Source organism: Pan paniscus, chromosome X (assembly GCF_029289425.2).
Source record: "Pan paniscus chromosome X, NHGRI_mPanPan1-v2.0_pri, whole genome shotgun sequence".
NCBI classification, from domain to species: domain Eukaryota; kingdom Metazoa; phylum Chordata; class Mammalia; order Primates; family Hominidae; genus Pan; species Pan paniscus.
In genome coordinates this window covers 108,913,350-108,939,923 of record NC_073272.2, presented here as the reverse complement: position 1 = coordinate 108,939,923, position 26,574 = coordinate 108,913,350, and the positions used below count along the sequence as shown (strand labels likewise).

Here is a 26,574-nt window from a genome sequence, read left to right as displayed (position 1 = left end):
CTCTTCAAGAGCATTTTAATTTTTCTTTTTTGGTCTTTGTAACTGCAAGTTGTGCGGGCCAGGGTTGCTTCCTTCTTTTCCTGTGGGTACTATGGTAAAAATCCATGTGTGATTATCCTCCCAATTACCTTGTATACCTTGTATATTCTTTAAGTGCTATCTTAGGGCAAATTAACCCTGGCTTTGCCAAAACACCCAGTCCCTTGTGACCCTCTGATTTCATGTTTGTTTTAGGCGTCGTATAAATAAAATCCAGTTGATCAAAGGACCCAATAGAATTCTACTGACTTTGGAGGATGTAACGTTTATCAATCCCCACTTTGGCAGTAAGGTAAGGAGTATCCTCTTCTTTTGCTGCCCTGTCCAATATGGTAGCCACAAGCCACAAATAATTACTCAGCACTTGACGTGTGGCTAGTCTGAATTGTGATGTGCTATAAGAGTAAAGTACTCAGTGGGTTTAGAAAACAGTATAAAAACATGTAAAATATCTTATTAAATTTTAAAAAAATATTTAAAAAATTAAAAATGTTAATTAAATGTCAAAATTAAATATTTTAGATATATTGGGTTAAAGTATATTATTAAAGTTAATTTTACCTGTTTATTTATTTATTTTTTATTATACTTTAAGTTCTAGGGTACATGTGCATAACATGCAGGTTTGTTACATATGTATACATGTGCCATGTTGGTGTGCTGCACCCATTAACTCGTCATTTACATTAGGTATATCTCCTAATGCTATCCCTCCCCCCTCCCCCCACCCCACGACAGGCCCCGGTGTGTGGTGTTCCCCACCCTGTGTCCAAGTGTTCTCACTGTTCAATTCCCACCTATGAGTGAGAACATGCCATGTTTGGTTTCCTGTCCTTGCGATAGTTTGCCGAGAATGATGGTTTCCAGCTTCATCCATGTCCCTACAAAGGACATGAACTCATCATTTTTTATGGCTGCATAGTATTCCATGGTGTATATGTGCCACATTTTCTTAATCCAGTCTATTGTTGATGGACATTTGGGTTGGTTCCAAGTCTTTGCTATTGTGAATAGTGCCGCAATAAACATACGTATGCATGTGTCTTTATAGCAGCATGATTTATAATCCTTTGGGTATATACCCAGTAATGGGATGGCTGGGTGAAATGGTATTTCTAGTTCTAGATCCTTGAGGAATCGCCACACTGTCTTCCACAATGGTAGAACTACTTTACATCCCACCAATGGTGTAAAAGTGTTCCTATTTCTCCACATCCTCTCCAGCACCTGTTGTTTCCTGACTTTTTAATGATCACCATTCTAACTGGTGTGAGATGGTATCTCATTGTGGTTTTGATTTGCATTTCTCTGATGGCTAGTGATGATGAGCATTTTTTCATGTGCCTGTTGGCTGCATAAATGTCTTCTTTTGAGAAGTGTCTGTTCATATCCTTCTCCCACTTTTTGATGGGATTGTTTGATTTTTTCTTGTAAATTTGTTTAAGTTCTTTGTAGATTCTGGATATTACCCCTTTGTCAGATGGGTAGATTGCAAAAATTTTCTCCCATTCTGTAGGTTGCCTGTTCACTCTGATGGTAGTTTCTTTTGCTGTGCAGAAGCTCTTTAGTTTAATTAGATCCCATTTGTGTATTTTGGCTTTTGTTGCCTTTGCTTGTGGTGTTTTAGACATGAAGTCCTTGCCCATGCCTATGTCCTGAATGGTATTGCCTAGGTTTTCTTCTAGGGTTTTTTATGGTTTTAAGTCTGACATTTAAGTCTTTAATCCATCTTGAATTAATTTTTGTGTAAGGTGTAAGGAAGGGATCCAGTTTCAGCTTTCTACATATGGCTAGCCAGTTTTCCCAGTACCATTTATTAAATAGGGAATCCTTTCCCCATTTCTTGATTTTGTCAGGTTTGTCAAAGATCAGATGGTTGTAGATGTGTAGTATTATTTCTGAGGGCTCTGTTCTGTTCCATTGATCTATATCTCTGTTTTGGTACCAGTACCATGCTGTTTTGGTTACTGTAGCCTTGTAGGATAGTTTGAAGTCAGGTAGCGTGATGCCTCCAGCTTTGTTCTTTTGGCTTAGCATTGTCTTGGCAATGTGGGGTCTTTTTTGGTTCCATATGAGCTTTAAAGTAGTTTTTTCCAATTCTGTGAAGAAAGTCATCGGTAGCTTGATGGGGATGGCACTGAATCTATAAATTGCCTTGGGCAGTATGGCCATTTTCACGATATTGATTCTTCTTATTCATGAGCATGGAATGTTCTTCCATTTGTTTGTGTCCTCTTTTATTTCGTTGAGCAGTGGTTTGTAATTCTCCTTGAAAAGGTCCTTCACATCCCTTGTAAGTTGGATTCCTAGGTATTTTATTTTCTTTGAAGCAATTGTGAATGGGAGTTCACTCATGATTTGGCTCTCTGTTTGTCTGTTATTGGTGTATAAGAATGCTTGTGATTTTTGTACATTGATTTTGTATCCTGAGACTTTGCTGAAGTTCCTTATCAGCTTAAGGAGATTTTGGGCTGAGATGATGGGGTTTTCTAAATATACAATCATGTCATCTGCAAACAGGGACAATTTGACTTCCTCTTTTCCTAACTGAATACCCTTTATTTCTTTCTCCTGCCTGATTCCCCTGGCCAGAACTTCCAACACTATGTTGAATAGGAGTGGTGAGAGAGGGCATCCCTGTCTTGTGCCAGTTTTCAAAGGGAATGCTTCCAGTTTTTGCCCATTCAGTATGATATTGGCTGTGGGGTTGTCATAGATAGCTCTTATTATTTTGAGATATGTCCCAAACCAAATCCAGCAGCACATCAAAAAGCTTATCCACCATGATCAAGTGGGCTTCATCCCTGGGATACCTGTTTCCTTTTGTTTATTAATTGTGACTACTAGAAAACTTAAAATTACATATATGGCTCATGTTACACTTTTATTAAATAGTGCAGCCTTAGAACAGTGTTGTGGAAGTGAATGCAGTGCACTTTGAGCAATAGTTTAGCTCTGACTTTATGTAGTTCTTTGTTTATTTGGACTCAACATTTGATGGCTATTTCTTCAAGGGCAACAATATATTTTTTAAAATGTTAGCCTGACATAATGCTTATAATATAGTAGGTGCTTGTGAAGGTTTGGTGAATTAATCAACTAGTGAAAGAGTTGGATTTCACCAAAAGGTCTTCTCTGGTTGTGATTGTAATGTAATTGGTGATCTTCATTAAAGGTGTGCCACTATGTCCTACCCCTGGGGCTAGGCCTTGTGAAAGATGACATGTAGTCCCAGATTTCAAGAGGATTACAGTTAAGCTAGAGAGACAAATCATACCACACAAGAGAGACAATGAGCACCATGTTGTACGAAGAAACTAGAATGTGGTAGGACTTCAGAGGAGGCATATCAGTGGAGGGAGGCTTTTCAGAAACTCAGCACAAAAACTGAGTCTTAATGAAGGAATGATAGGGTTTATTTAGGTCACAAACTGGTAACCACCTTTGTTTCACCCTCACAGTTATTTTTAAAAAAAGCCAGAATTTTGAAATTGTGAAATTACATATAAAAATCTGGATTTCTGAGTTTTCTTTAAAAGTTTTAAGATCTGTCAACCTTGGATCTCATCATGACAATCGGCTATAACTCAGTAGTAGTTGCGTTTTGTGGAAAAAGCATGTTCTTTGCAGTTTGATACAATTCCCACCACTCTATATTGTCTTATACTCAGCATATTTCACGTCTTTATATTACCTGTCTGGCCCCATAGGCGAGGTGTCCTAGGCAGAGGAAACAGTATAAACAGAAGCTTGGAGAAGAGAATATGTAGGGAAGAGTACTGTCAAAGCTAGCTAGTGTGTCTTCTTGTGCTAGTATATGTGGCCACAGTAAAGACACTAGACTGTAATTTATAGTATGGTAGTGGATGTAGGAAGAGTATACAAATACATTATGTTGTCTTCATGTGCCGTTTACTCTTGCTACACAACTGTGCCAGATTTGAGAATTAATTGTTGTCTCAGTGACCAAACTGCTCTTCTGCCTGAATGTGAAATTGAAAGGTATATTTAATTAGTTGGCTGGGTGAGAATGGATTTACATGGTACTACCCTGAGCAGTTGGAGTCAAATTAATTGTTCAGCTGTTTGATTTAATTTTCAATTATAACCCTAATTCTTACTTGTTTAAATCATCAGATCTTTTTGTAAAGTTAATATTGTGTTCCTGGAAACATATTGCCGAAAGCCAAAACTGTCACTGTGGCTGAAGCCTACACTCCACCCTTGTGACATAAAAATTTGTTGATATTAGTCCCCATTTTTGGAGACACCAAAGGACCCTAGGACTCATGGTAGTGGAATTTGTCTGGATTTGCCATACTCAACATGCCTTGTATAAAATTTCCTGCCTTAAGTAGAAAGTATAGATGTTAAAATACAAGCTAGGAAGCAATCCTAATATATAACCCAATACTAAGAAAAAAGTATTCACTTTTGTGACAGAATGTTTTATCGAGAAATGGATGTTTAGTAGTAAAAGTAGATGACTAGAAGTTATTGTCTAAATGTAGCAAAATATAGTAAAGTTTCAGTCAAAAGCAATAAACCTATTTGTAAAATCCCCACTTCTTTGGTGGTATCCATGTCAAAATGACAGTTCATATCAATTGCCTAGATGTTTTAGCTCTAACATATCAAAATGATACACATAGCTCAATTTTGGATTGAATGAGGCTTTTATTTATATAGGCTTTGCAATAGTCCAGTGTAGTCTATAAGACCTCCACCTATGCCTACTGGGACATAAACCATATTTGGGTGACTAAAGCATACCAGGCCTCACAAAATTACCATAAATAGCTAAGCAGTGCTACCTTCAGGTAAACAAAGTACCTAGGGCTTTAAAATCTTGCTCACCATGATAGTTTTTTTCACTTGTGCATAAATTTTGACATGAGAATAAAAAGTCATCACTTTTTACCATATGAGTGAGAAAAATGAATAGTAAGAGGGCTATTACTGTTACTAAGGGATTGGTATACTGTTATAAGGGATGGGCAGCCTTATAGTAGGGAATGTTCTTTTGTAAATAAAAAAAAATAAATTGTTTTATTTCATTTTATTTTTTTTACTATTTTGGCCGAGGTGGAAAAGGATGGCATTACCCTAGAAGAACATAGCTCTTGGCCTCCAGATCCCTTTTGGCATTTGGCTTGTATCGGAGGTTCTGATGGGAAAAGATAGGGGAAGCATACATTTTCCTTAATTGCTGTGTAGTCACAAACTTGCAGCTGGCTGTGCCTAATCAGTCAAGAAGCCAAGCCAAGAATTCCATCCAAACGGAATGTCTGAAAGTGTAAACTCTTAGTGAATATAAAATTAATTCTGTCTAGAAAAATTGGCAGGTTAGGAGAAGTCAGGTTAGGAAAGGAAGTTTTTAGAAGAAAATGAATCTGAAGTCAAAATGTGTGTGGATTTTGGCAATTCTCTCACTTTCTCCTTTGCCCTTCATGGAGAGGTCTATATCTCAATATAAAGATCTAGGTACTCCTGCTGAGATATGAAAATAAAGAATGAAAGGGAAGTAGATTCCTCCCTGACCTTGCTCTGTTGGGGAGTGTTCAGGTTGATACAGGGGTTATGTGAAGAGTCAAGTTTTACATCTTGTCTGAATTTTGAGCTGTTGAGATTTCAGCACATTGGGGGCGGGGTAGAGTTTACCACTGTCTTGGAACTTTGTGATAGTCTTCATAGAAGGAGCTTAACTCTGGGCTAACTCAGGTGTAATCTTTAGTTGATCAAAGACTACTAAGGTGTAATCTTTAGTTGATCAAAGACTATTAAGGGGTAGAGTGTTGGGAAGTAGTTAAGATTAATTTTTATTGGCAAGCAAAGTAAAATAAAGCATAATGTAGTTGTAGAGAGAGCACAGGACTAGAAAATATAATACCAAGATTCTTGTCCCAGTCCCGATGTACCTCTCTAGGTCTTTGTTTCCTAATTATAAAATAAGGATGTTGGAGTTGAGGGTGGGGGCACTCCTAGACAATACCAAAAGGTAACGGCTAGCTCTGGATTGCTTTAATTCTAAGAAAGGCACATTTGGAGGTATGGAGAATATGAGGAACCTGTTGAATTATATGTCTTCATGTGAAATAAGTCTACTGGTTCAATTGAAGATACAGAGGTTCAATTTTAAAGGTTAACACAGATTGCAGGTAACTCTTCCTCTTGTCATTCAACTGTGCAGTTCCGAGCCCTTTCCTACCAGACTTATGTGTGCAAGTTCAAAAATCAAGAAATAGAGAATGTGACCTATTTAAGCATCAGACTCATAAATTATATATAGGCATGTGATCTGCTCACTCTCTACTATTATTGCTTTCTGGGATACCCTCTGCCATTAATCTTATCTGCACAAAGAAGTATGCCATTCAGCATAGTATCACAAAAAGAGCCACTCCTGAGAGTCAGCAAGGTGGGATGCTGTCCTAGGTCTGCTATAGATTTTTTTTAAATGTCAGATTTTTACAAACAATAATCTTGTAACTAAATAATTAACTAGCTATATGATATTAGGAAACTTATTTCATCTTTTTTTTTTTTGGTCTTACTTTTTTGTCTATAAAGTGAGGGTCCCAGATTAAATTATGACTGGCATTCTTTCTTGCCCCCATCTGTATTTTAATCCTCTCTAGGAGGTGGAAGCACTTTTATAATTTTTTGGTGCTACATGGTGGTTAAACAAGGTACCAACACTGAACTGAAAAAAAAAAGTTCAGAAGGATAGGGAAAATGAATCAATCTCATGTTTAGAGGGTTCAACTCATATGGTTATTTTCTTAGGAATAAAAAAGAAAATTCAGATAAGCTCTGTGCCAAATCATGAGTATTTTGGTCATAACTTTTCTTTCCTAATCCTTTCACAGAGAGGAAGTCGTGCCAGTGTAAGCTTCCAGATTACCTCAGAGGTCCAAAGTGGGAGGTCCCCAAGACTCTCCTTTTCTTCAGGGAGTCTAACTCCAGCTACCTATGAAAACTCCAACATAGCGATTTATGAGGTAAGATATTCAACAGCTGTCTAATCTACTGCTTTCTTGGATTTTAAAATGAGGCAATGATTTAGTAATTAGTCTTTGGGTAAAAATACTGGGGCTTTTGGCAAGTCTTTCCAGTTTGGTGTCTGTGTTTGCTTATGGACTCGTTTGGTTGACATTCTTGGCAATTATTTTCCTCAGCAACAAATCTACTTATTTATAACTTCACTGATCTTTCAACTCCATGTATTTACTATGCATGTAGAAAAAAGTTCTTGAGACCCAAACATTTAAATGTGTCTGTCACTCCAGAAGATATATAGATAACAATAGAAGAAATGACTCCCTGAGTCTATTGTTTGTAATGAGATGTCTAGAGACATGCGTGTGCATGGCAGAGTTTGGGGTACCCTTCTCTTCAAATTCTAGTTGTTCTTCCTGTACTTGCTATCCTCTGATACTGAGACTTTAAAATTTATTCAGTTATTTATTTTTCTTCACCTGTTCTGCCTCTTGGAGTAACAGGTTACTTTCTGCTGCTGAAAATAGAAATCCTTTTTATTCCACTGAGGTTTCTGTCTTTCAAGCTTTAAGAGGCCACCCTGTACCACCTGATCTAAGATACTAGAATTTGGCAACCAGAACAAATCTTGCATCAGAGAGATGAACTGTTTCTTCTCAGCAGGAATGAGTTAAGCAGGGGGTAAAAGGGAAACTAGACTGCCTTTCTGTTCCTTCTAAGTGAGGCCTTCTCAGTGTGGTTTCCTTGTTTTGTTTGAAGATACTCCCAAGAGCAGCAAACACTCTCAACTTCAACAGTAACTACAAAGAAAGTCCAAAACAGGACAGAATGAGTTTTTAGATTGTCAACCACATTGAATTTTTCAAGTGAATACTCTTCTCCATTAGATAAATAATTGACAGGGATCTTACTATGGTTTGAATGTGTCCCTCTCAAAATTCAGGTGTTGAAACTTAATGGCCAATGTGATGGTATAAAGAGATGGGGCCTTTAGAAGGTGATTAGGCCATGAAGGCTCCTCTCTCATCAATGGAATTAAAACCCTTATAGAAGAGGATTCATGCAGTGTTTGGCTAATTTGCCCTTCTACCTTCTGCTCTGGGAGGACACAGCATTCCTCCCTTCTGGAGGGTGCAGCAACAAGGCACCATCTTGGTAGCAGAGAGCAGCCCTCACTAGACAACCAAACCTGTTGGCACCTTGATCTTGGACATCCCATCCTTCAGAACTGTAAAAAATAATTTTCTGATCTTTATAAATTACCCAATACTAACAGACTAAGACAGAAATTGGTACCAGAGCAGTGGGTTGTTACAAAAAAATACCTAAAACTGTGGAAGTGGCTTTGGAACTGGGTAATGGGGAGAGGCTGGAACACTTTTGAAGGGAATGCTGGAAAAAGTCTTGATTGCTGTGAGTGGAGTGCTAAGGGAAATTCTGGTGAGGATTTGGAAGAAGAGATGAACTGTATGGAAAGCCTGATTCTTCTTAGAGATTACTTAAGTGGTCGTGAACAGAATGACCACATTGGTAAAAATATGTACGTTAAAGACCATTTTGAGGAAGTCTTAGATGGAAATGAGGAACGAAGTTGGAAAAGAAGCCATTCTTTTTATAAATTGGCAAAGAACTTGGCTGAATTATGTCCATGTTCTCGGACCCTGTGGAATGTAGAATTCGTGAGCAATGAATGAGGATTTTTGGTGGAAGAAATCTCTAGGCAGCAAAGCATTCAGGGTGCTGAATAGCTTAACTGCTTATAGTAAGATGCAAAAAGTGAGAAATGACTTAAAGACAGAATGTATTTAAAAAAAAACCAAGGGAATCGGAACATACAGAGTTGTAAAATTCTCAGCCTTGCCATGTGAAGAATGAAAAAGTATGCTTAGGAGAGAAAACCAAGAGTGTGACAAAAAAAAAGTTTGATAAGGAGATTGGTATGGATAGAAGGAAGCCAGATGCTATTCATCAAGATGACGGGAGAATGGGAGAATGACCCCAAAGACATTTTAGGGATCTTCAAAGCTGTCATGTCCATTACAGGCCCAGAGTGCCGGGGCCTTGAGGGTCAAACTGGTTTCAAAGTAGAGGCCCAGGACACTGATGCGGTCCAGGGCACCTGTGAGATCCCAGGGCTTGCTGCCTGGGGCTGACTCAAGTCTCTGCTTCCCATATTTCAGTGCAGGGCTCTTTGGCCTTCCCAGTTGTGACTCAGCTGGTCCAAGGTGTGGCTTGGCCTACTGCTCTGGAAGATGCAAGCCATAAATCTCGGTAGTATCCACGTGGTGCCAACTTTGCAGGCTCTCAGAGTGCAAGAGGTATGGAGGCATGGATACATCCATCTAGATTTCAAAGGATGTCTTGTACAGCTTCAGGACCCAGGCACAGACTTGCCACAGGGGCAGGGCCACTGCAGAGAGTCCCCATTAGAACAATACCCAGTGGAATTTTGGGGTCTGCGCCACCGCAAAGAGTCCTCACTAGGGCAATACTCAGCAGAACTGTGGAGTCAGGGCCACCACAAAGATCCTCCACTAGTACAATGCTTAGTGGGGCTTTGGGACATGGCCACCCTTGACACCCCAGACCTGTAAAGCCACCAGAATGCAATGCCAGTCTGGGAGAGCTGCAGTCATACTGGCTCCAACCTGTGAGAGCTGTGGCATGGGTTGCACCCAGCTAAGCCATGAAGGTGGAATCCACTGGGGCCTTGGGGGCCCAATACCCACCCCAGTGTGTCTGGGAATTGGAACATGGAGTCAAAGATTACTCTCAAGACTTAAGACTTAATGTTGTTTGTTTTGTTGGATTTTGGACTTACTTTGGACCTGTTACCTCTTTCTTCTTGCCTACTTCTCATTTTTGGAATAGAAATGTTTATCTTGTGCATATCCCACCATTGTATTTCGGAAGCACATGATTTGTTTGATTTCACAGATTGATGTGATGATATTAAGATGTGAGGACATTAAGAGGTAATTAGGCCACAAGGGCTTCTCCTTTGTGAATGATATTAAGGCTCTTATAAAAGAGGCTTAATGCAGCCTTCAGCTAGCTTGCTATTCTGTATTCTGCCATGTGAAGACATAGTGTTCCTCCTCTTGGGAGAGGATGCAGCAACAAGGCATCATCTTGAAAGCAGACAACAGACCTCACCAGACCACCATACCTGCTGGTACCTTGATCTTGGACATCCCAGCCTCCAGAACTGTGAGAAATATATTCCTCTCTTTATAAATTACCCAGTCATAGGAATTCTGTTATAGCAGCACAAATGGACTATAGGCCTTCAACACCAACATTGGCATGGTGTATGTTTGTTCAGTCTATGTGAGGGCTTTGACTTAAATTAGTGGCAGGAAACCTCTGGATCTTGCCTTGGACTTAATTCAATCAAAGAGGAGAACTGCTTCAAATGTAAACTTGAGGTATTGGGGAATTGTCAGCTCTACTCTCTCAAAGACCTAAGATAGGGTAATCAGATGGCTTTTGAATGTCAAATGGAATGAGCTGATGGCTTTAGCTGGGATTCTGAAGTAAATCTCCATAACCTTGGTTTTTATCTGTAAAATGAAGGGTTGAACTAAGTTCTCAATCTTGGTTGCTTACTGGAATCTCCTTGGGGAAATTTAAGAAATACCTGCTCCCAGGCCCCACCCTCAGCAATTCTGATTCAGTTGGCATGAGGTGGGGCCAGGTATTGGTATTTTTTTAAAGTTCTCTGATATGTGCAGCCTGGGTTGAGAATTGCTGGTCTAACAGACCTCTAAGGCCTTTTCTGGCTGAATATGCTATCATTCTCTGATTCTGTGGAATAATTTATGTGTTAAATTGTGGTATGTTTTACTTGGTGGGGCTGGAAGGTTATAGTGTAGAATTGAGAAGGGGAAAAAATAAACATCTGTATGTAACTGGCCTTTAAGAGTCTGTCAGATCTTTTCACATTTTGGAAGGAGGCAGAGAGCTAAGTTAGTTCCCAGAATGACTATTGGTCAGTCAGATCATGAGTATTTCTAAATGGTGTAGGCCAAATCGTGTAGGCCAAATGGGGACTTTGTTTTTACAAAAGGAGGGTGTTATGAGAATAATACCTACACGGTGAAGTCAATATTAGGCTGATGGCAGGGTGTGAAGGAAGGCAGCTGAGGCTAGAAAACTGGCCTGACTAAAGAGGACTGACTAAAGAGGTTAAAGAGGACTCAAAGAGGGAACATAAGCCAATCTAATTAACAGATGAAACAAAGAAGTAGTGTGTCTTCTGAAACAGTACTCTATTAGGAATGTTTTAAAGAAGACCCATTGTCTAGTTTCTGTTTAAAATAAATCAAATTTTCTTTTTTTTTTTGCTGTTATTTCATTATTGTTTATTTTCTTTTTTTTCTTCTTTTTTCTTTTTTTATTATTATTATACTTTAAGTTTTAGGGTACATGTGCACAATGTGCAGGTTAGTTACATATGTATACATGTGCCATGCTGGTGTGCTGCACCCATTAACTCGTCATTTAGCATTAGGTATATCTCCTAATGCTATCCCTCCCCCCTCCCCCCACCCCACAACAGTCCCCAGAGTGTGATGTTCCCCTTCCTGTGTCCATGTGTTCTCATTGTTAAATTGCCATCTATGAGTGAGAACATGCGGTGTTTGGTTTTTTGTCCTTGCGATAGTTTACTGAGAACGATGATTTCCAATTTCATCCATGTCCCTACAAAGGACATTAACTCATCCTTTTTTATGGCTGCATAGTATTCCATGGTGTGTATGTGCCACATTTTCTTAATCCAATCTATCATTGTTGGACATTTGGGTTCGTTCCAAGTCTTTGCTATTGTGAATAGTGCCGCAATAAACATACGTGTACATGTGTCTTTATAGCAGCATGATTTATAGTCCTTTGGGTATATACCCAGTAATGGGATGGCTGGGTGAAATGGTATTTCTAGTTCTAGATCCCTGAGGAATCACCACACTGACTTCTACAATGGTTGAACTAGTTTACAGTCCCACCAACAGTGTAAAAGTGTTCCTATTTCTCCACATCCTCTCCAGCACCTGTTGTTTCCTGACTTTTTAATGATTGCCATTCTAACTGGTGTGAGATGATATCTCATTGTGGCTTTGATTTGCATTTCTCTGATGGCTAGTGATGATGAGCATTTTTTCATGTGTCTTTTGGCTGCATAAATGTCTTCCTTTGAGAAGTGTCTGTTCATATCCTTTGCCCACTTTTTGATGGGGTTGTTTGTTTTTTTTCTTGTAAATTTGTTTGAGTTCATTGTAGATTCTGGATATTAGCCCTTTGTCAGATGCTGGCAAACCGAATCCAGCAGCACATCAAAAAGCTTATCCACCATGATCAAGTGGGTTTCATCCCTGGGATGCAAGGCTGGTTCAATATACGCAAATCAATAAATGTAATCCAGCATATAAACAGAACCAAAGACAAAAACCACATGATTATCTCAATAGATGCAGAAAAGGCCTTTGACAAAATTCAACAACCCTTCAGGCTAAAAACTCTCCATAAATTAGGTATTGATGGGACGTATCTCAAAATCATAAGAGCTATCTATGACAAACCCACAGCCAATATCATACTGAATGGGCAAAAACTGGAAGCATTCCCTTTGAAAACTGGCACAAGACAGGGATGCCCTCTCTCACCACTCCTATTCAACATAGTGTTGGAAGTTCTGGCCAGGGCAATCAGGCAGGAGAAGGAAATAAAGGGTATTCGATTGGTAAAAGAGGAAGTCAAATTGTCCCTGTTTGCAGATGACATGATTGTATATCTAGAAAACCCCATTGTCTCAGACCAAAATCTCCTTAAGCTGATAAGCAACTTCAGCAAAGTCTCAGGATACAAAATCAATGTACAAAAATCACAAGCATTCTTATACACCAATAACAGACAAACAGAGAGCCAAATCATGAGTGAACTCCCATTCACAATTGCTTCAAAGAGAATAAAATACCTAGAAATCCAACTTACAAGGGATGTGAAGGACCTCTTCAAGGAGAACTACAAACCACTGCTCAAGGAAATAAAAGAGGATACAAACAAATGGAAGAACATTCCATGCTCATGGATAGGAAGAATCAATATCGTGAAAATGGCCATACTGCCCAAGGTAGTTTATAGATTCAATGCCATCCCCATCAGGCTACCGATGACTTTCTTCACAGAATTGGAAAAAACTACTTTAAAGCTCATATGGAACCAAAAAAGAGCCCGCATTGCCAAGTCAATCCTAAGCCAAAAGAACAAAGCTGGAGGCATCACGCTACCTGACTTCAAACTATCCTACAAGGCTACAGTAACCAAAACAGCATGGTACTGGTACCAAAACAGAGATATAGATCAATGGAACAGAACAGAGCCCTCAGAAATAACGCCACATATCTACAGCTATCTGATCTTTGACAAACCTGAGAAAAACAAGCAATGGGGAAAGGATTCCCTATTTAATAAATGGTGCTGGGAAAACTGTCTAGCCATATGTAGAAAGCTGAAACTGGATCCCTTCCTTACACCTTATACAAAAATTAATTTAAGATGGATTAAAGACTTAAATGTCAGACCTAAAACCATAAAAACCCTAGAAGAAAACCTAGGCATTACCATTCAGGACATAGGCATGGGCAAGGACTTCATGTCTAAAACACCAAAAGCAATGGCAACAAAAGCCAAAATTGACAAATGGGATCTAATTAAACTAAAGAGCTTCTGCACAGCAAAAGAAACTACCATCAGAGTGAACAGGCAACCTACAAAATGGGAGAAAATAAATTAAATTTTCATAAGAATTGTCATTGGAAGACCTGGAATTTCCAGATAAGGTGCCCGGAGTAGCAGATATAGCAAAAGACAGGTTTAGGACATGCCATCACGTTGTACTACACTCACACAAATTCACACTTTTATTGTACACACAGATGCATAACCTTTGGAATTCTGTGTGAAAATCAGCCCTTATTTCACAGATAGCCTTTGAAATGTGAAAGGAAAGCCAGATGAGCTGACTGCCAGGCAGAAAGAGCTGTGAATGGCAGATGCAGTGGGGACATGTCAGGATCTGCTCTAATAGTTACAGTCTGGGTGAGATGGGGTGTGGTGGGCAGCAGTGTAACCCTGACACATTCAGAGAGAACCCACTGAATTCATCTTCCCTCTTCTTTTTTCTGACTACTTTTTCCTCTTTGCTTCTCCCTGTGTTTTCCTCTGTCTCATCTTTCTCTCTCTCCATTCATCTCTCTTTCTCAGATCATTTTTTCTGTCTTCTCACATTCTATATCCCTTGTAGCTCTCTCCCTGCCCCCTCCCTTCCGTCAACCATCTTTTCTTTCTTATCACAGAATCGCAGATCGTCAGAGCTAAAAAATCATCTAGTAAGTCCAGAAATCACCTAGTAAGTCCTAAAGAATCATCTAGTAAGTCTAGCTTTATCAGTGAGGAAACTGAGGCTCAGGCAGATTGAGTGGCTGTTCTAAGGCCACCCTTGAGTTTGAAGCAGGGCCAGGTCTAGGATCTAGTGCTCTTTCCCCTTATTAATACACCGTGGCTTTAGTTCAAAACTGATGGACTTTGAATTACTTCTAAAAAGTTTAGTGAATAGAGTTTGATGTTTCTTGCTCTTAATTAAAAAGTGAGTGATGAGTGAAGTATTTTATCATTCTCTCTTTAAAGAAAAAAACAAAACAAATAGTGCATGTGTGGTGAAGATAAAACTTGCCCATTTCTTCCCTTTTCCTCATTATTCATGAAGTAGAACGCACACAGACTCAATAAAAATTTGCTTACAAAGTTTGTGAGAATTATTTAAATCTTAAAACAAACACACACAAATCTCCCAAACCAAAGAAAGCCCAACGAGAGGAAAGAGCAACAAAGTAGGAGATGGAAGACCTTGGGTCAATTTGCGGCTCTGTTACTACCTAGTTTTCCGACCTTGGGACAGTCACTTAATCTCTTAAGTTTTCAGTTTCTTTATCAAAATATGAAGGGATTGTGTTATGGATACCTATGACCCTTTCCAGCTCTCACAGTTGTTGATTTGGCATGAAAAAGCTCTGCTTAGCTGCTCGTGGCACTTAATAAACCAGACAGAAGGCTAGCCCATGTTTGCAATAGGGCTGGCTCTAGGAAGAAGGTATCAGGTACCAGGTTTGAGGCAGAGTCAGGACTGCGAGTACTGATGTTCAGGTTGTGTACTGCAAAAGGGAACTACATCTAAGAGGGTAATATTCACATTGTAACATATGCCAATTTATGCGTGAGTGGTACCAAAGTGGGCACAGAGATTCTGGCTTCCCAGCCTAGTTCTGGAATGAGGTGGTAGAAGAGCCTTCTCACATCTACATCTATACTGGCACTCCCAGCTATGCACATACACCATCACTGGTAAACTCATGTGTAGCTGGGTATGTACTATCTTGACTATGTTCCAGAAGTTTCTTGAGGTTGCTTTTCTCTCCTGCCTAATATTCTCAGAGGACCAATTTCGACTTCTCACCCCCTCTCCTAAAGCCTGACTCCAAAGGTGACAAGGAGGCCTCACTGGGCAGATAGAATTTGGTGATGTGCAGAGCATCCATGCTGCTAGTGGAATGTGCTCCCTGGTGTCTGGGGGATGTATCCATAAATGAGAGTATGGTACTTGTATGTATACAGCCAGGGTGTGCTGCCTAACATCACAGGGCTGCCACAGGCTGTATGATGATATACTCACAAAGTTAAGATTTTTTAAATTTGAGAGAAAATACCCTTTCTAACTAGCACAAAGATGCCATAGTGGCTAGCAGTGACCATGGGCTCAGTAACATAGCTGCAAAGGTGCCGGGAAGGGTTTTTTGTTCACCAGTCTTTCCCACACATAGGCTGATTCCATAAATTTTCGGTTAGAGTTTTATTCTTTCAGCTTAATATGTAGCCTTTGATCCCGCTAAAGGGCAAAGTTCTCTGAAGGGTAAAACTTCAAGCTTGTGTCAGGCCCTCCTGACTTCTGTGAATGACTTTTCGATCCCTGACTGATAGCAGATTTTGATGAAGGAAACGTAGTAAGAGGTAAATGAAGAGAGTATGAGTGAGGAGAGTTCCATAAATACGAGGAAAAGGCAAAGGCTGGGATGGTGGGTCACAAATTTTCACCTGTATTAGCGTCACGTGGAGGGCTTGTTAAAACACAGTTTGCTGGACCTCACCCTACTACGATTTCTGATTTCGTTAAGTGTTGGGTGGGGCTTGAGAATTGGCCTTTCTAACCGGTTTCCAGGTGATGCTGATGCAGCTGGTCCAGGGACCACACTTGGAGATTTACTGGATCAAATGCTTTGACCATTCTGCTGCAGGCAGGCACTGATCCGGTACTACCCTTCTGAACTCTCTGGGCACTGAGCCTGGCCAGTGCAGTTTTTTTTTTTTTTTTTCCCAGCTGCTGAAGGTCTCTGAGGGCCATTTCTTAGTTAAAGGACTTTGAGCTCCTTGGCTAGTAAATGCTAATACAAAGTGCTGGCAGGTAACTCGGAAGCCTGCAGCTTCCATTAGCCTTTGCCTCTGGCAGGTTTCCAGATGCAGTGCCATAGCCGGATATATTCCTTAATAAGAGAGTGGTTACACTCTTTTTTTTTTTTTTTTTTTTTTTTCCAGACAGTCTAGCTCTGTCGCTCAGGCTGGAGTGCAGTGGCGCCATCTCCGCTCACTGCAAGCTCCGCCTCCCGGGTTCACGCCATTCTCCGGCCTCAGCCTCCTGAGTAGCTGAGACTACAGGCGCCCGCCACCACGCCCGGCTGATTTTTTGTATTTTTAGTAGAGACGAGGTTTCACCATGTTAGCCAGGATGGTCTCGATCTCCTGACCTCGCGATCCGCCCGCCTCAGCCTCCCAAAGTGCTAGGATTACAGGCGTGAGCCACCGCGCCCGGCCCGGTTACACTCTTATTTTTGGAATTTGACTGCACAGTGCCCTCTGCTTTATTATCTCTACTTGATGACAAGTTGGTGCAGCCCGAAATGGAATCTCCAGGCTATAGGTAATGGATGTGAAAGCACTTTGAAAAGTAGAGAGCATTGTGCAAATGTAAGGCATTATTACTATTATGGAGAAAAAAGAATCTATATTGATATATTTTTTTAAAACAATTTGGGTTGGACGGAAACTAAATAGGGCTTTATGACTGATGAATCCTTGAGGCTATGCACATAGAAAAAGGTTATCTATCAGGCGCTGGTGTTGAAGTGAAAACAATAAAATAGTTGTTGTTTTTAACTTGACAGAAGCCTTAAAATAGCAGTTTTTTACTTAATAAGTCAGAAATAGACTTTTGGAAGACTCTAGATTACTCACATTACTATGGTAGTACATTGAGCATTCAAATAAAAAATATTTAATCTAGATTTAAGCCAATTGGATTGTGACTAAAGCATAAGACAGCCCCCCCTCCATACACACACACGAATGGCCTGTCCCACGAGAGAAAAATGGATCAAGGTAAATGCAGGAAACATTTGCTGCACTACATCTCCCACCCTACATTTCCCTCCACAGACGCCTCAAGGCAGTGGGAATTGCAACCACTAACTATCACCATTAATCGCAGGGAACCTGGTGCTACATCACTTAGCTATGAAAAAGTGAAATGACCTAGCACTTCCTGCAGTTAGTTAAGAAAGGCTTTGCAAAGAGTGGTATCATTCCGTTTCTGGAGTCTACATACTTGCAATTGTTTCCCTGTCTTGGGTAACTGTAATTTTTAAGTTTAACTTCTGTGCATGACCTCATTTCAGCTCAGAATGCAGAATGTCTGTGAGGTGGAGGGTGGGAGAGAAGGAAAATGTCTATTTGGATTGCTGGTATAGGTATAAACCCTTTATGTGGAAGGGACATTTTTCTAAAACTGCTGGCAACTAAGTTTCATCACTATTCGTTCTCCTCCTTTTCTTTCTAGGGTGATTGGGTGTGGCTGAAAAAGTTCTCCCCTGGAGATTTTGGAGACCTTAAGTCCATCACATCAAGAGCAAGTGATGTGTTCGAAATGGTATGAGAAACCTTCGTTTATGTAAATTCCCACTAAAATAAATCTGTTCTCCAAAGTAACTAACATCAGAGCTGTTTAGGAAGATCCCTTAACAAATCAGTGCAGGGAAACTGCAGGGTTGCTAATGGGTTGGTATGATCATATCATGCAATGGCAAAGGTATGTGCTCTGGAGTCAAAGAGACATGAAGCACTCAAATCTCGGCTCTACCATGTAAGAGCTGTAATAACTTGGGCAAGTCATCTAAACTCCCTAAGTCTTAGTTTCCTTATTTACAAAAGGGTTATATTAATGTCTACCCTTTAGGTTGGATGAGGATTTTAAGAGACAATACACGTAAAGCATCTTGCGCATTTCCTGGCACATAGCTTCTTTATCAAGTGGTAGCTATTATGATTATTATCAAGTAAATATCCCATCATCATTCCAAATCTTCATTTTCCAGTCACCTGGTAATTTCTATTTGAAAAGTGGTTATTTCCCTAATCCCACTAATTATGTTCAAGGAGTCCTTGGATGGCTTGCTTAAGAAAGCAGCCTGTAGATAAGGCAGGGATACTGATGATCCTTCCTAAGCCATTTTAAAATCTTGGCTCCTCCTTAGACTGAGTCCATACAAGACTTGTGAATCCTATCTTGGGTCCCTTCAGGTTCTTGAAAGTGCGATTTTAAAAGGCAATCATAGATTGCTCTACATTTATGAAGTGAGCAATTTCAAATCATTCCAACAAATCTGAATGAGGCAACTGCTACTTCCAGAGCACTGAACAAGTGAGAAAACAAAGGAAATGGAAGACATGTGGCCTGTGGAAGATAGGACATGCCCTATAGGTTAGGAAGAGATGTTATGATTTGGTATTTTTCTTTCTTTCTTTCTTTTTTTTTTTTTTTTGAGCTGGAATTTCGCTCTTGTTGCCCAGGCTGGAGTACAATGGTGCGATCTCAGCTCACTGCAACCTCCGCCTCCTGGGTTCAAGGCGATTCTCCTGCCTCAGACTCCTGAGTGGATGGGATTACAGGTGCCCACCACCATGCCTGGCTAATATTTTGTATTTTTAGTAGAGACAGGGTTTCACCATGTTGGTCAGGCTGGTCTCGAACTCCTGATCTCAGGTGATCTGCCCGCCTCAGCCTCCCAAAGTGCTGGGATTACAGGCGTGAGTCACCGCGCCCAGCCAATTTGGTATTTTTCTTACATGTGATTGTAATGCTTGGAGATGAAGGCAAGATAATGAGACATGAGTCCAGAAGGGGGATCAAGGTCAGAACTAAAATAGACAATTCTACACTGGTTTCGTAATCCAAATTATGGTGCCAAAACAGGCCAAACCTGAGACAGCTGATACACTAGAAGTATTGACCCAAGGTAGAGTGTGTCCATGACATCTTTTTTGGGGTAGCTTTTAATTTTGACATAATTTCAAACCTACAAAAAGCTTCAATAATAATTCAAAGATTCAGCAATTGTTTACATTTTGCCTAGTTGCTTTTTATTATCTATTTATATATTTATGCACATTATTTTTCTGAGCCATTTGAGAGTAAGTTGTAGACCCTATGCCCTTTTACCTCTAAATACTTCAGTGTGTACTTCCTAAAAACACTACAGTATAATGATCAAAATCAGAAAATTTAACATTGCTACAATATTATTATCTAAACTACTTCCCATATTCTAATTTTACTAATGGTCTTATACAATACAGCTAATATTCCCACAGGTCAGTTTCCAATCCAGTCTCACACATTCAGTTTGCTGTCATATCTTTTTAGTTGCTTTTAATCTGTAACGGTTTCTCAGATTTTCTTTGTTTTTCATTTTGATATTATTGATGAATTCAGATCAATTATTTCATGGACTGTCCCTCAATTTTAGTTTGCCTGTGTTCCTCAAGATCGATTTAGACTATGCATCTTCAGCCGGAATACTACAGAAGTTATGTGTCTTTTTCAGTGCACTTTATCAGGAGGCACTTTATCAGGATGATGTTAATCATCCCATTATTGGTGATGTTAACCTGATTACTTAATTTAGGTGGTGTCTGCCAAGTTCCTCCACTGGAGAGTAACTGTATTTATCTCATTGTAATTAATACATAACATTGGGGGAGATACTTTAATCTATGTAAATATCCTGTTCTTCATCAAAGTTTTACCCAATAATTTTGACATCCATTGATAAATGTCGTATTCCATCATTGTTTCTGCATTTACTGGTTGACATTTTATTATAAGAAAGAATCTTCTCTTCTTCCTCATTTATTTATTCATTCAATTATTTATATCAGTGTGCACATATGGGTTTTTATTTTATTCAATTAGTGTCTATAATATTCATATCAATCAATCTGCCTATCTACAACCATAAATTCATACTAAACTCTCTAATTCTAATCCAGTGCCACAGTGTTAATTCCGTTTCTTTTTTAACTTTTCCATATTTGTAATTTCCTTCTCTGACAGTGAAAAAACTGCCTTCCCATTATCCTCATGACATCTGTTTATGTGTTTCCTTCACTGACTTGTGTGGCCATGTCAGGTATAGAGTGTAACTCAAACTTAGAGAGAAAGCCAGGATTTTCTAGAATTTACCATGTAGACGTGCTTTAATGCTTTTTAGTTGAATGCTTTTTTGAAGCTGGAGGTGGATCTGATCATACTGTCACTGTGAGTCCAGCACTGCCTTGACTACTTATGTGTATTCATGACCTTAAAACGTTAGGGCTGGGTACCAGGATCCAGATGGAAAGCAGACCTTTGTGAGCCAGATATAGAAAGGAGCAGTGCACAATGGGATGGATGTCCATGAAAAACAAACAGCTGGAGTCAGAAGGCCACAGAGCTGATAATTTTCAACATCTTTTAAGATCACAACTTCTGCAAAATTGCGTGCAGGAAAATTAGGCTGTATCTCTTAGTCTCATGTTCTTCCCCATAATGTGGAACTGATTGGCATATTCCCTGTACTCCTATAAAGGCAAATGGAAAGTATCCTGGAGTTCTTTAAAGGAAATTCTCAGTTCTTAGAGAGTGTCTCTTTCTTTAAGAAATGTGAACAGAAGGAAACTGCAGTTGCTGTGAAACGAAGTGTTTACTTTGTGAAAAAATATTTGGGGCCATTCTAGAGCCTCTATTGAGAATATTATCTTCCCTGTAGCCATTTCTTCTCCAGTGGGGCTGTTATTATGCCTCAGTACCTCAAGATCATGACCATGTGGTGAAATTGTATCCCCTGCTTACTGATGACGCTTCCCAAACAATGATTCTTTTGCCTTTGTTAAACACATTCACAAGCTTTTGAGGCTAATGCCATTCTCTGTTTTAGCATCTTCTACACCTCCTGTTACTTCCATCTACTCTCCATATTCGCTACCCTTAATTTATTGAATATTTTGGGATATGGATCATGGTCCTCCTCTCTACTCCAAGACCTGCTGTTATGCTGGTGACATCAATTGGACATGGACTGTGGACAACTATATATCTTGACTATTTCATTCTTTGCCATATCATCCTAATAATCTTCTCTTCCATTCTACTTTGGCCAAACACTGCTACCATTATATTAATACCTTCTGCTTTTCCATCTTCTATAACTGCTACTGAAAATGCTTCACCTGGCCGGGTGCGGTGGCTCACGCCTGTAATCCCAGCACTTTGGGAGGCCGAGGCGGGGGGATCACAAGGTCAGGAGATCGACACCATCCTGGCTAACACGGTGAAACCCTGTCTCTACTAAAAATACAAAAAAAAATAGCCAGGCGTGGTGGCCGGTGCCTGTAGTCCCAGTTACTCAGGAGGCTGAGACAGGAGAATGGCGTGAACCCGGGAGGCGGAGCTTGCAGTGAGCCGAGATCATGCCACTGCACTCCAGCCTGGGCGACAGAGCAAGACTCCGTCTCAAAAAATAGAAAAAAGAAAATGCTTCACCTCCCAAATTATGAATTCATCACACTCTCTGATTACAACCTCCTTTTATCCCAACTGTGCCTATATTTGACTATATCAGGTCTTCCAGTCTACTGACCTCTGCTTTCTCCAAACTCACAAGCCCTTGTTTTATTTACTTTATTGTCCAATTCAGAGTCTATAATCTATCATTTGAACATGTTCTTATTAATATTTCTGTCTTTTTGGTCAGACACACTTGCAAAACTCTAGTTCTGTATGATCCCAACTCTTAACTTTCTTTGTGCTTGCACTTGAACAGCCAAATATTGTAGCAGAAAGTTATGCAGCAAAGTATATTGTTTCCACTATAAATTCATGGTTTCTTATATTCAAATGTCCCTTACTACTACCTCATAATTCCATTATACTTCATTGGTTAATTCACTTCCTACCACCCATACATCAAAGCTTCTCCATTTTCCTTGAAGCTCCAATGTCCTTCTCTTTCTCGATTTTTACTATTAGTATCCTGGTCCAAGCACCATCATCTCCCACTAGAGCTACTAAGATTGTCTTTTTTTCTTTTCATAGACTTAATTTCTTAAAAAAATTTATTTCCATAGTTTTTTGGGGGGAACAGGTGGTATTTGGTTACATGAATAAGTTCTTTAGTGGCAATTTGTGAGATTTTTGTGCACCCATCACCTAAGCAGTATACACTGAACCCAATTTGTAGTCGTTTATCTCTCGCCCCCCTCCCACCCTTTCCCCCGAGTCCCCAAAGTCCTTTGTATCATTCTTATGCCTTTGCATCCTCATAACTTAGCTCCCACTTATGAGTGAGAACATACGATGCTGAGTTTCCCATTCCTAAGCTACTTCACTTAGAATAATAGTCTCTAGTTCCATCCAGGTTGCTGCAAATGCCATTAATTCATTCTTTTTCATGGCTGAGTGGTATTCCATCATATATATAAATATATGTATATATGATGTGATATATATATACACACATATATAATATATATATACATATATATCATATCTATACACACACACACACACACACACACACACACACAACAATTTCTTTATCCACTCGTTGATTGATGGGCATTTGGGCTGGTTCCATATTTTTGCAATTGCAAATTGTGCTGCTATAAACATGCGTGTACAAGTATCTTTTTCACATAATGACTTCTTTTCCTCTGGGTAGATATCCAGTAGTGGGATTGAAAACTGAATCAAATGGTAGTTCTACTCTTAGTTCTTTAAGAAATCTCCACACTGTTTTCCGTAGTAGTTGTACTAGTTTACATTCCCACTAGCAGTGTAGAAGTGGTCCCTGTTCAGCTGGGCATGGTGGCTCATGCCTGTAATCCCAGCACTTTGGGAGCCCGAGGCAGGTGGATCACCTGAGGTCAGGAGTTCGAGACCAGCCTGGCCAACGTGGTGAAACCCTGTCTGTACTAAAAATACAAAAAGTAGCTGAGTGTGGTGGTGGGCATCTGTAATCCCAGCTACTCTGGAGGCTGAGGCAGGAGAATTGCTTGAACCCGGGTGATAGAGGTTGCAGTGAGCCAAAATCATGCCATTGAACTCCAGCCTGGGTGACAAGAGTGAAACTCCATCTCAAAAAAAAAAAAAAAGTGTTCCCTGTTCACTACATCCACGCCAACATCTAGACTTAATTTTTTGGAACTATTTTGGGTTCACAGGAAATTGAGCAGAAAGCACAGAGAGTTCCCATGTATCTCCTGTCCCCACCTATGCACAGCCTCTCCCACTATTAACAGGGTGGCTCACTGATTATAATCATGAACTTACACTGACACATCATTTTCACCCAAAGTCCATAGTTTACATTGGGGTAAACTCTTGGTGTTATATATCTTGCGAGCATTGGCAAATGTATAATGGCATGTATTCACCATTATAGCAACATACAGAATAGTTTCAGTCCCCTAAAAATCCTCTGTGCTCCACCTGTTCACACCTCTCTCCCCCTAACCCCTGGCACCTTGCAATTGTCTTTTAAGTATTTTAATCACATCCACTCTCAAATCCATTCTTCACATTGCAAACTACTCTTTTCAAAATTGAGTCTGATTTTATCACTTCTCTGCTTAAATCTCTTTAATAGATTCCTATTGTTCTTTCCTTTGTGTGGTGATTTCAAATAATAGATTCAATTTCTTTAATAGATACTGGACTATTCAAACTTTCTGTTTCTTCTTGTGCCAGTTTTGGTAAGTTATGGCTTTAAAGGAAGTTGTTCATTTCATATATGTTATCAAACTTATTGGCACAAAGTTGTATATGATATGCTCAAGCTGTCTTTTAGATATCCTTAGGATCTGTAATGATGTTCTCTGTTTCATTCCTGATACTGATAATTTATGTTTTTTTCTTAATCAGCATTGCTAGAGGATTATTAATTCTATTCATCTTTTCCAAATATCAACTTTGAACTTTGTTGATTGTTCTCTATTGTATGCCTGCTTTGTGTCCCATTGATTTATATTCTTATTTTTCCTTCCTTCTACTTACTTTGTATTTAATTTGTTGCTCTTTTACTAGTTTTCTGAGTGGGAAGCTTTGATGGTTGACTTTAACCTTTCTTATTTTCTAATTTAGTCACCTACAGCTAGAAAATCTCCTCTAAGCACTGCTTCAGCTACCACCCAGAAATTTTTCTTTTTTTAATAAAAACCACTTTTTGTAATCCCAGCACTTTGGGAGACTGAGGCAGGATGATAGCTTGAGCCCAGGAGTTGGAGACCAGCCTGGGCAACATAAAGAGACCCCATCGCTACCAAACCAAAAAAAAAAAAAGGAAAAGAAGAAACATATGCAAAATAAACAAAATAGTATAACATTTATGTGTCCAAAACTCACCTTCAACAATCATCACTATCCTGTATTTTTTCATCTATACCTTCACCCATTTCTCACATCCCTAATTTGGTGGTGGTTATTATTAATTTTCAATTCTGTATTTTTAGGTACAGTTACACACGTTGAAATGCCCATATCATTTCTCTATAATTTTGATAAAAGGACCCCTACAATCTAGACTTCTATCATGATATAAAATAGGGATTAGCAAACTATGGCCCATAGCCTGTTTTTACAGACTGGAAGCAAAGAATATTTTCTACATTTTAAAAAGGGTTATGACAAAAGAAAACAACAACAGAACCATGTATTATCTGCAAAGTCCAAGTTATTTATTATCTGTAGTTTTATAGAAAAAGATTGCTGACCCTGATATAAAACATTCCCTTCTCTCCAAAATTTCACTTGTGTCCCTTAGTAAATTTGTGTTCACCGAAAACCAGAGGCAACCACAGTTCTGTTTTTCTGTTTGTTTGTTTAACTTGCATTAATTTTGCTCCTTCTAAAACATCATATAAGTGGAAACAGACAACAGAAAGACTGTGATATTCATCCATGTATAAGTAGCTTGTTCCTTTTTATTGCTAAATAGTATTCCATTGCATAAATATAGCACAATTTAATTATCCATTTTCCTGCTGATGGACATTTGGGTTGATTGCAATTTTGGCTATTGTCAATATAAGTGCAATGGATATTCTTGAACCAGTCTTTTTATGGACACATATTTGAATTTCTCTTGAGAATTTCTCCTAGAAATACCAGGGAGGGAATTTCTCGGTTAAAGAATAGTATACACTTAACTCTATAACACACTGTGAAATATTTTCTCATTTTACTTTCCTGCACACAAGTTATGAGAATTCCCTTTGGTCTACATCATTGCCAATATTTGATGTTGTCAGTTAATTTAATTTTAGTCATTCTAGTGACTTGATGAGGTTATCTCATAGTGTTTTTTATTTTTAATTCTGCTAAAAAGACATAAAATTTACCACCTTAAAGTGTACAGTTAAGTAGTGTTAAGTATATTCACATTGTTGTACCACATATCTCTGGAACTTTTTCACCTTGAAAAACTGAATCTCTGTACCCATTAAACAACTCTCCATTTCCTTCTTCTTGAAGTTCCTGGTAAACACCATTCTATTTTCTTTTTCTATGAATTTTCACTACTTCGTATATCCTATATAAGTAGAATCATACAGTATTTGTCATTTTGTGACTCACTCATTTAACTTAGCATAATGTTTCATTGTGTTTATAAAATATGTTTTCTATTCAGGTATAATCAACATAAAATAAAATGTACACATGCTAGATGTTCTGTTCAATGAATTTTGACAATTGCATGTATCTATGTAACCATTCTCCAAAAAAGTTACTAATATGTTCATTACACCGGAAAGTTCATTTGTCCTCCTTTTCAGTAATTTCTCCTATCCCATAGGCAATCACTATTCTGATATCTATTAAAATAAATTAGTATTTTTTTCTGTTCTTTGATTTTATGTAAATGGAATGATACAGTGTCTTGTGCCTGTCTTCTTTCTGTCAGCACAATGCTTTTTAAGATTAACATATGATTTTGCATATACCTGTAGGTCACTTTTTAAATTGCCTAGTTGTATTTTGTTTTATGACTATATCACAATTTATCATTCTCCTGTTGAACATTTGGCTTGATTCTAATTTTTTAGAAGAGTTTTTTTTGA

The 26,574-nt window shown here is 39.0% G+C and overlaps 1 protein-coding gene across 1 annotated transcript in view; it reads left to right on the top strand.

Moving 5' to 3' along the window:
- Positions 1-26,574, top strand: part of GUCY2F (guanylate cyclase 2F, retinal) — a 109,070-nt gene that overhangs the window by 33,695 nt on the left and 48,801 nt on the right. The window contains exons 6-8 of the mRNA XM_003822021.5: positions 235-331; positions 6,909-7,040; positions 17,981-18,070. Of these exons, the coding sequence (XP_003822069.3) occupies positions 235-331; positions 6,909-7,040; positions 17,981-18,070 (319 nt within the window). The remainder of the gene's footprint in view (positions 1-234; positions 332-6,908; positions 7,041-17,980; positions 18,071-26,574) is intronic.